This window comes from Cariama cristata, unplaced genomic scaffold, assembly GCF_000690535.1.
Source record: "Cariama cristata isolate BGI_N322 unplaced genomic scaffold, ASM69053v1 scaffold6053, whole genome shotgun sequence".
In the NCBI taxonomy this organism is placed as follows: domain Eukaryota; kingdom Metazoa; phylum Chordata; class Aves; order Cariamiformes; family Cariamidae; genus Cariama; species Cariama cristata.
The window spans coordinates 45,402-56,934 of NW_009608843.1; the positions used below are offsets into that span (position 1 = coordinate 45,402).

The following is an 11,533-nucleotide window of genomic DNA, read 5'->3' on the forward strand; positions in this document are numbered from 1 at the left end:
TACTTCTATGGTGGGTTTAGATAACCCATGTAAGGGATTATAGAAGAGTAACTACTGAGTTTAATTCAGTGCATGTCTTCATACAAACTAGTTTGCAGTTGCGGACAACTGGTATCAGGAAATTCTGTACTATGCCACTGATTCTTTTGATAGCTTAGCAGGATACTAACAGTAACTTCTAAGAATGGATCACATTCCAAATCTGTAGTGGTACATTTTATGGCCTAAAAGCCTTAATAAATGCACGTGTCCAACTAAGGGGGGGGGGGGGGGGGGAAAAAGGGGGGGGCGGGGATAATTAAAAAAAAATCTAAATTACTGCAATACATTTTTGTACAAACTGCAGAGCAATTGTCATGGTTTAAATGTCATAGTTGAGAAAAAACAATTAATAAGGAGAGACATCCCTAAATTTTGATTGTGGTATCTGTTTTTACATCCGTTTAGCTACCTATTTCAAATTATTTTATGTCCTTTTTAGTCATGTTAAGCACCTGTTTCATCATCCATGTAATTGCAAGCAACTGTGAATGTCATGCTTTAGGGAAAAATGTATCACATCCAAAGGACAGCACTCATTCAGGTTAATTATTTTTCAAACTAACCAACAGGGAAGAATATCCTAATTGCTCATTAGCGTGGTAAATTTCTTCTCATCCTTTGTGTCACTAAAACAGGTATGATCAATTACATGCTCTATATTACTTTCTTTGTGAAATAAGGCATCTGCCTATAGGCAAGCTTAACCTTTAAGCAGCTTGTTTAAGGAAATATTTTAAGAGTTCAGCTCTAAAGTCTTGCTTGTCCAAACTGAAGTGCTCCAGCTGTGCAAAATCAAAGCGCTCCTGTGAAACCACTGAAAATAGCACCAAACTATATGGGAAACAATATATAGTGATTCATTTTCCGGCTTCACTTATCCGTGAGGCTTAAAAACTGTAACTAACACTGAAAACAGACACTATCATAGTGTTAAGAAATGCTGCTGTCTCAAACTGAAGTTAAAAATGTGACTTGGTATGCCACAGTTATCTAGCAGTGAGATATACTTACTTAGAGATGTTATTTAAACTCTATCTCATGTTTCAAAGGGCATTCTCCAAGTAAGAATATATTTGCTCTTATAGCTGAAAAAATATCTTTGTCCAAAAGCAACAAGCAGACAAGAAATACTTGCCTACAGTAGATTATTTAGGGCTACAAATGAAAGCTGCAGGTGTTCCACACCGATACATGAACACCTTTAAAGTGCATATTATCTAGTTATTTATATTATCATTATTTTGTTATTTATATTCTGTTTCCTTAATAGTTTCAAAAAACCACAAATATGGCTCATTCTTGCAGATAACATTTCAAAATCCTTAATACTAAAAGCCTTGAAGGATTTCTTTTTCAAACTTAATGTTAAAAATTATGTAAAATGTCATTTACAAATGACAGTAAAATAAAAAGTACCCCTTACAATAAAGCTCATTCTAGACCTATTCCTTCACAAAATTACATAGGACAATGTATTGATATGACTTTGTTAATTTTTACCTCCTAAGACAGCATGAACAGTAACTAATTCACTATCTTCTGCTGACAAACCAGATGGACTAAATGCTATTTTATTGTTTTATTTGAAAGCTAAGATTTTCACTATCTTCTAAGGTTTTCAGTATAGTTTGATTGAAATGTAGCTTAATTGAAATGCAGTACAGTTTGACTGAAATTTGCTGATTGCAATAATTTCTGGAAAAAATATATTACAGAAATAATCTTGCTGTAGAAAATGTTGGGGTTTTTTTTTGACGTTTCTAGCTTCACAATGTTGAGGGACAGTGACAGAACTACACTTAAAGAACAAAGGTGAACACTAAAATGAAGGTAACTAGAAAAAAAAAATCAATTAAAATCCCCCTAATTTCCCTAAAAGTCTGCACTTCCGCCTCCCAGGTGACTTTCACAATAGATGCAGACTTACTAAAGCAAAAAGCTGTATTTACTTTAAAAAATATGTTAATGAATTTCTCAAACTTTCCAAACTAGCCTTTTCCTATCACAATCTTGCCTCATCTGCTGTCTTTTTAAAAACCATCTTCCAGATAACACAACATGTTCTTCATAATAAAAAAGAGGATCACAGAAGGTGAAAGTGATGATGATTTGTCACAATATTAATTTTCATATTTTGCCTAGTATTTCTCTGACAATCATAACAGTGGTGTAAATTAATTTTCTGAGCAGAGATTTATGAATGGTGCTCCACATTTTAAGGGCTGCAGTTACAAGTAGAGGCTTCTGTATCTTTTTTCTAATGAATGCTTTCCGGAAGATAGAATACCAAGATCATGAAAAAGCAAAATGACAGGAAACCAATGAGAAATTCAGTCAGGTTATTGTAGCATTCAATCTTAACAAAAATAGCTTCACCAAATTTAAAAAAAAAAATCTTTCTGATTTCTTAAGTTAAGAAGCATCTAAAGCCTTTGGCTGAATTCCCGAAAGAATCCATATTGACATGCAATAGATTAAAGAGGAAGCAATGTTTGACACTAAAAACCATCTCAATACCAGACAACATATACTATCCTCATTTCTGTCCTTTACTTTATCACTATAATATAAAAGTTTTGCCTATGTGATGAAAATTTTACATGTGATGCTCAATAATGTGCTGTCAGTCTTATTAAACAGATTTTTCCCTCAAGTCTTGACGTTTTCAGAAACTAAGAAACAGATTCTACAAAGTATTCTTCCTCTCTTGATTTTACTTGCATTATGAAAAGATAAAAAATACCCTAATAATGTATTTTACATCAATTTAACTAATACATTTCAGTTTAAAAAAAGCACTATTTTTATTTCAAAACATTTCTTTTTTTTTAAGGTCTTTTGGCTAGCTAGAATATAAGCTTCCTTTAAGGTAGAAAAGAATAGTGAGAAGAGTAAGAAATCAGTACATTGCTGGTCAATTAAATTTGTATAAAAAGCAAAAATGTACACAGAAAGTTTAAATATTGGCAACACCAACTCCTCTATTATACCACTTTATACTACTTTTTAGAGTACCATAAGACTTTTATTGGCATGGAAACTTAGTTTACTCAAGGGTTTTTTGTTATAAAAACATTTCTTATACTATAGTAGTAGTAAGGCAATCAAACAGTAAGCAATTATGAATAAATGCAATTACACTAAGAGAATGATACCACATCCTCACACCGCATTCTCTGAAAATACTATCAGGAAACTTTCATCTGTTTCCAAAGATTTGTCAAAAATACTGAAAATAAATAAAGAGCAATACATCTTCCCCACTCCCCTCTTCTCATATGGATTGTAACTTCCAAAATAAAATGCAATAAAATTCCTACCTCTTTCATTAAGACTGTTTAGCACTGCCCTTTCAAGCTGCTGTTCTTCAGTAAGCCCACCTGTATAATCATAATAGCTCCTTCCTGTTCCGTATTGATAACCTGGATAGCCATAATACTCTGTAAAATGAATATAAAATAAAGAAAATAAACTGCTGCTATTCAGTAGGAGAGTGTGAAATCAGGTATTATCTTTATGCTATCTTCCTTCCACAAGTCATTTTAATTTGGGAAAGAAAATATTATTAAGATTCAATTACTTATACAATATATGACATGAATTAATTTCTAGTTTACAAAGCCAGACTATGGAAACAGGAGAGAGAAAAACAGAAAAAAGATGGATAAAACATCTCAGGTTTTTTTGTAATAGTTATAAGTGTCATAGAATTGCCATTCTTAAGAAGTCGCACACGGAAACTGAAAGACGCATCTAACATTTAATTGTCAATACTTGGACACCTTATTAATGTCACTAGAAGAGCATCCAAACAGGTAGGTTTCAGGATTTTTCCCAGTTTCTCCCTTCCCCCCAGAGTCCATAAAGAATACATGCCAATGCCATCACAGATTTAATTCATGTTTGGACCCAGAAAACACATGGGAAAAAGATTCCTGCAAATTTTTGCAGTAATATATACAGCTACTATTGTGCTATTGCACAGCTACATCTGCCCTGGAAAAAAGTACCACACTGTAGATCTCATCTAATGTCACAATCGCTGTACGTTGCCTGCGCTACTGACAACCAAGAATTTCTGACCATTTGCAAAGTTTGTCAAAACCAAGCGCAAACTATCATCCACCCAAACACATGGGATTTAAAAGAAAAAAAAAAAAATCACTTGGCTAGAGAATTGAGTGAGAATCTCTTTCTTTTAACACAATCTGATCTTGTGTAAGCACAGAAAATCTAAACTGAGAAAAACTAAGGAGAAAAGTCCCATTTTTTATTTCCATTTTTGCATCTTCAAGATACAAAGCTTTGGGTGATATTTTAATTTCTCTTCCAGACAGCTGGACAGGGGATTTTGAAGAACCAAAGTACAGAAACGTTGCCAGTTTCTTCCAACTGACAGAAAATTTACACAAGTTTTTCAAAATGAAATAATTAGAAATATTTTTGTATGAAACAAGTACAGAATGTAATTTCCTTTTATCTTCAGATTATTAGCATCAATGATAGTCTTGTGTTATCTCATTAGCTATACAGATTCCATAAGTAACATTCTTGTGGAGTTTCTGTGATTAGTAACAAGCACAGACTATGAAGTGAGGACATAAATAATTTCTTTTAAAAAATGATTGTGTTAAAGAAGAAAGTCACAAGCTCTAGAATCTTAAGACAAATAAAAATAGAAACACTCTTATCTTAAAGTTATACACGAAAAGCAGGAAAAATTGAACAGAGCAACTGCACAGTATTCTATACAGGAGTATATATGGTCCTCTGTGTTTTACGTAAATATACCTACATATATTTATATATGTGTGTGCACACACATGTACGTATACATATATACATTATACAAAGAAGTAGAGGAAAAAACGTAATTATGTCTATTTGCAAATTTCTCCTTTTTGGAACATACAACTGACTACAGAGGAATTTTCACACATCTGCAGTGAACACTCTGTGTAATTCTCCAGTAACCTGAAATTCTGCCATTTCTCAAACTCAAAATTTCAGAAACTCCTCTGGCTAAAGAATATTATTTTTTTTTTTAATCTGTATGAATTAGACTCATATTTTTAACAAACTTTAAAAGCCTTCAAGTTATACTGTCTACATTTGAGACAATTCTGCAGAAAAATAAAACTGACCATAGGATACCATTTAGTCGTCATATATATACAGATTGGATGCAATCTTCATGTATTCCCCTCATTCCCTTCTGCATTATGTTAATCTGAAGGAACATTTTCTCAGCTATAAATTTATTTTCTGGAAGCTTCAAAACTCCATGCATGAAGAGTATAAAAATTCTGGTACTAAAAGCATGAAATTATCTGATGAAAGAAAAAGGATGTCATATATTTTAAGTTTGTTCTATTACTGTAAATTTTTATATGTTTGATGTTTTACACTGTCATCAAGTTGTAAGTGCTCAGAAAGCCTTAAGTTTGCAACGAGGAAGAGTTTGGTAACATTGACATGTTCAAGGTGTTCCTATTAATCAAAATAAATGTCCTAATACTTTATTCATGAACTGCATTTAGAGAAACCCTAATTCAGTTACTAAATACTAAATGTATTAAAATTACAGTTTCCTTGTACTGTTTCACAAAATCTGTTCTTACCGTAACTTCACCTATTTTTCTATTTAAATTGGTATTTAAAGGCAGATAGTAACAAATCAGCAACACCAGAAAATGAAAAATTAATCAAGATATGCATCATTAGCCTATGACACTAGAGACAGTTTTCTTAATTCACAGATGGCCAAATTTATTACACCAAGCAAAAGGTTAAATCTTCCAAAAAGACTTCTGCAAATAGGATGAAAGACAAAGTATATACACAGGGAACGAACATAACAAATACAGATATTTTTAACCTGCAGTTGCAAGTCATTTTAGAGAAATGAATTTAGGAAAAAAAAGTAGTTACATCTAAAGCCAAGCTTGGAAGACAAGGTCATTCAGGTTAATCCGCTCCTTTTTCTCCCTTTTGTTCACAACAACTCAAAGCAACAGGATGGCTACTTTGGGGACTGCCCAAGACATGTAAAAAACCCCAGACTTCCTTGTTGTCAGCATACTGAAGTTTTTTTTTCCCCTCGGGTGCTATGTAGTCCCACATCATGTTAGATATATTACATGAAATCTCTTCCCTTTCCCCTGCTTAGGAAGAGCTGGAAAAGAAAAAGCAAAGGGCTATTCAGAATCTGTTCCTATTCCACAAGGGTGGTCTTTTACACCTACCCAAGCTCCAAGCAGCTGGTGCTTGTACAGTGGCTGCAATACATTATGGAGTTTAAATGTCAAGTACAAACTCTTATCTTCTTTAGCCATTGAAGTACCTTTTCCAATATAAATCCTTAGAGTTTCCATCCACCCTGCTATACTGGAATACTTAAGGAAGATTTAGTGTCTATGAACGTGGAATACAGAGCAATGGAAGCAGCACACCTGCGTCCTGGTGGACTGAACAGTACCTGTAGGTAGGTGAACATCTTTTAACTGGACTGAGACTGCCAGTCATGGAAACAGGTACCTCATGCTCACTACGTAGTCTACGTTCACATCTTACTTCATTTTACAGTATTAATTTTGATTTATTTCTTTACTGGCCTTTAGATCAAGTGGTTTTTAACTTGAGAACTGGAATAATGGAAATCCTTGTTGCTGTTGGTAAGGAAAGCAGGTTAAAATCTTTAAGTTAGGAATTACAAAACAAGTGCTTCAAAAATATTCAAGGGCCCATAATTTAGCTTATGGGAATTATTTAATGTAATAAGATCAGAGGTAGATCATGGAAGATAAAATCCATAATGGAGAATAATAGTAGCACTAACTTTGGCTCACTGTGGCTCAGAGTAAGCACATCTCACTTGTAAAAAAGAATAAAATAAACTCTGCATGACTAAACATCAGAGAACAGTAAGAATGATCAAACATCTGAAATAGTTTTCATATAAACAACCATAGACACTACAACTTTTCAACTAGAGAGAAAAGAAGATTATAGTGAATACAGCACTGAAGTCTATAAAGCCATAAAGAATATGAAGAAAGTACGTAAAGAATGAATGTTTAGTTTCCCTTCCCAGAGAAGAATTAACGTGCATCAAATGAGATTAGCAGCAAGCACATTCAAAACAAACAAAAATGACAGATTCTACACCATGAAGTAAACTGTGAAATTCTTCTTCTGTGATGTTGTAGGTATTAAAAGAGTCCATGCCAATTCAAAGAGCTTTTGACAAATTCATGGAAGAAGAATCTATCACGGGTTATTGGAGACAAAATTCCCCCCTAAAACTTTCTGCTGGTAACATCTCTAAGCCACAAGCCACTGCACACTGGCAGATATTCGAGGGAGTTATCGCTATATATTTATCCTGTTCTTACAGCAGATGCCTAGGAAAGAGTATAAATCACTGCAGGAGGTAAGATACACTAGGCTATACATCCCTTAGCTTTGATTGAACATACAGCCCTTCTCACTGCCGGCGCCTCTTCTGTCCCTCCCAGACAGGACCTCCACCTTTTATTTCTATATACTCGTCATGGTTTAACCCCAGTTGGCAACTAAGTACCATGCAGCTGCTCGCTCACTCCTCCTGCCCTACTCTTTAGGATGGGGAGGAGAATTGGAAAAAGGTAAAAACCATGGGCTGAGGAAAGAACAGTTTAATAATTTAAATAAGATATTATAATAGTAATGAAAAGGGAGATTAAAAAAAAGAAATAAAACCCAGGAAAGAGAAGTGATGTGCAACACAAATGCTCGCCACCCACTGACCGATGCCCAGCCCCCGAGCAGCGATCAGCCCCTTCCGGCCAACTCCCCCCAGTTTATATACTGGGCATGACACACTATTGTATGGAACATTCCTTCGGCCAGTTTGGGTCAGCTGTTCTGGCTGTGCTCCCTCCCAGCTCCTTGTGCACCTCCTCGTTGGCAGAGCATGGGAAACTGAAGAGTCCTTGACTTGGGATAAGCACTACTGAGCAACAACTAAAACATCAGTGGGTCATCAACATTATTCTCATACTAAATCCAAAATACAGCACTGTACCAGCTACTAGAAAGGAAATAAAATCTATCCCAGCCAAAACCAGGACAGTACCCATCGCTTATTCTACAGTATCCACCCCTTATTCTGTACCATTTACATCATGCCCAGGTCCCACACTTTCCAATACATCATCACCTTTCCTGTCTTTTGATATATACACAAGATATCATTCCCTTAGCCTATAAGCCAACCCTACAAAGTGTCTGTTGAGTTCATTTAATCCAGGACTTTGGGGTCCATCTATCATAACAGTCTTTCAGGGCAGGAAAGATGGTGTGTGGTGTTAGACGGTCACATGCTGAAGCCAGTTTTGATTCCATCACCTCTGTGCTTGTCTAGCTTCATCAAAGTTCATTCTTCATTAATCTGGGTGATTTTTACCATAATACCCTTGATATGGCATATAGCCACCACAGAAGTGACGATATACAGTATTATATAGTAATTAACATCATACAATTTAATTCATTGGCTATTCTCACCCAAAACCAAATCCCCTTGAGGTACACATCAGACTTCCCCACCCTCCCACATTACCCACCAAGTAAGCTGCCAGTATCTCTTTTTCAGTTGGAGTACAGTGAGTCTCAGATCCTCTGTATCCCCAACTCCAAAACCCTAGAGGTCAACCTCAAGTCTCCCCTGGTGCTTTCTGCCAGGTAGGGCCATTCTCCCCAGCTGCGGTATAGAGCACATTTGTGTTTTGTGGTTTTTTGGTTTTGGTTTTTTGTTGTTTTGGGTTTTTTTTGGTTTTTTTTTCCCTCCATCTTGCCCTACCCAGACTGGCCCAAGGGCTACCGCATGAACTATCTCCTGTTTAATTTGTCCAACGGCTTGTTGTTGCTCAGAGCTCCATTTGAAATCATTCTTCTTCCAGGTCAGGCTTAAAATCAGACTGCAATTTAGAACGTGCATTCTCAAAAAAATCCACAACGCCTAAGAAAGCTTATGTTTCCTTCTTACTAGTTGGTGGAGACATAGCTGTTATTTTGTTGATCACCTCCACTGGGATCTGACAACATCCATCTTGCTATTTTATTCCTAAAAACTGGATGTCCTGTGCAGGTCCCTTGACTTTGTGTTATGGCAAAACCGGCTTTCAGAAGGATTTGGACTATTTTCTTCCCTTTCTCAAAAACTTCTGCTCTATTGCTCCACATGATTACGTCATCAATGTATTGCAGGTGTTTTGGAGCTTCACCCTGTTCCAGTGCAGTCTGGATCAGTCCATGACAAATGGTAGAGCTGTGTTTCCACCCCTGGGGCAGTCGATTCCAGGTGTACTGGATGCCCCTCCACGTGAAAGCGAACTGTGGCCTGCACTCTGCCGCCAAAGGGATTGAGAAAAACGCATTAGCAATATCAATTGTGGCATACCACTTGGCTGCCTTTGACTCCAGTTCGTATTGAAGTTCTAGCGTGTATGGTAGAGCAGCACCCAGTGGCAGCATGATTTCATTCAGTGCATGGTAGTCTACTGTTAGCCTCCATTCTCCATTAGACTTCCGCACTGGCCATAAGGGGCTATTAAAGGGTGAGCGAGTCCTGCTGATCACTCCTTGGCTCTCCAGTCAACGAATCAGCTTATGGATGGGAATCAGGAGTCTCGGTTAGTGTGACACTGCCACCAGTGCACTGTTGTGGTAGCAATCAGCACCTGTTGTTCTTCAACCCTCAGCAACCCCATACTAGAAAGGCCCTCCGAGAGACTGAGCAAGGTAGATAGCTGCTTAATTTTTTCTCTGTCTCCAAGGCAGCTATACTGAAAGCCCACCAGTACCCTTTTGGGTCCTTGAAATACCCTCTCCTGAGATAGTCTATGCCAAGGATGCACGGAGCCTCTGGGCCAGTCACAACGTGGGGCTTTTGTCACTTGTTCCCGGTTAGGCTTACTTTATTTAGCCTTCAGTACAGTTAGCTGTTGGTATCCCCCTGTCACTCCAGAAGTACAAATGGGTTCTGTCCCTTTATAGCTTGATGGCATTAGGGTACACTGTACACCAGTATCTACTACAGCCTTATACTCCTGTGGGTCTGGCATGCCAGGCTATCGGATCCATGCAGTCCAGCAAACCTGGCTGTCCCTCTCCTCCTCCTGGCTGGAGGCAGGGCCCCTCTAGTACCAGTCATAAGATTCTCCACTCACTTCTTGTAAAAATGGATTACAATTCCTTTCCATAGGATCAGGAGTAAGATCAGCCCTTCCACTTTGTCTGGAGAACTGCCCATTGAAGAATGGAGCAGCAGTTTTCCTGGAAGAACCCCCATTTGTGATTGTTTTTCCTTGCAATTCATATAGCCATGCCTCTAGGGTTGAGGCAGATTTTCCATCCCACCTCCTCACGTCCTCTCCGTGGTCCCACAGGTAAAACCACAGCGTATCCCACGGTGCATACCCTCTATATCATCTCTCTTGAGCAAAAGAACACTTCCTGTTAATAGCTGAGATACTGGTCCATACAGGTGGGGAGTAGGATCTATCATCTTTTTGTTGCTGGAACTCCTAGAACAGTTCTTCCACATCGAGACACGAACCCATAGGGAGGAAGAGAGATTTTCTTCGTATTGCCAGAGTTGGCAAGCCGCTTCATCCACCATCAGTGCCTCTTCATCTCTCTAGGTCATTACTGCCAATGAGTTACCATATGAAAATGGTGTGCTCCATAAAATTTCCACCACATGGGCTGCATGCATTGGACTTCACCTGGATCTGTGGGTGACTGCACATTGTTTGGGTCATAATAAATCATCTCTAGCACAGCTAATTCCCTCAGGTACTGAACACCTCCCTCCATGGCGGTCCACTTGCCTAGGCAACATGTAACATCTTCCTTGAAGGGATACCTTTCCTTCATGCTTGATAGAAGTCACCTCCAGAGGCTGAGGACTTGTGTTACCTTTCCAACCACCTTGTCAATGCCCCCTTCCCTAGAAGGTGATCCCCGCTGCTTGGCTTTCCTACCCTCTAATTCCAGGTTACTAGCCCTGTTATCCCAGCAGTGGAACAGCCAGGTGATAACATGCTCACCTGGACAACAGCCGAAATCATCTTGCATATCCCACAGCTCACTTGGGGACAGAGATCAAGCAGTTGCCTCTTGTTCTGCCTCTTCCTCCTGTTCTTGCAATGTCCCTGCTTTGTTCTCCTTTACTAAACCAGCTGACTTTCATGTCCATTTCTTCTTCTGTATAGAGGCGATTGATACTGGCATGAGTTGGTTCTGTGGTTCAGCGGCATCACCCATCGCCGGGGTCTGAGTAGCTGCAGTGCCTGTTGCTGGGGTCTGGAGTAGCCCCAGTGCTTGTCACAGAGGTTTAAGTACTGCAATTAGTTGCTTAACCCTTAACAAGGCCTGAACCACATTCAGGAACATGCTGGTTCCTAGCAATAGGACCATGCTGGTGTCAACATCTGAAGGATATTCT

The 11,533-nt window shown here is 38.0% G+C and overlaps 1 protein-coding gene across 1 annotated transcript in view; it reads right to left on the minus strand.

Annotated features, from left to right (window-relative positions):
* The window catches only part of LOC104159406 (rhomboid-related protein 4-like), a gene marked incomplete at its 5' end in the record, with an annotated part of 23,561 nt that overhangs the window by 9,705 nt on the left and 2,323 nt on the right, over nt 1-11,533 (minus strand). The window contains one exon of the mRNA XM_009697304.1: nt 3,363-3,482. Coding sequence (XP_009695606.1) covers nt 3,363-3,482 — 120 coding nt within the window. The remainder of the gene's footprint in view (nt 1-3,362; nt 3,483-11,533) is intronic.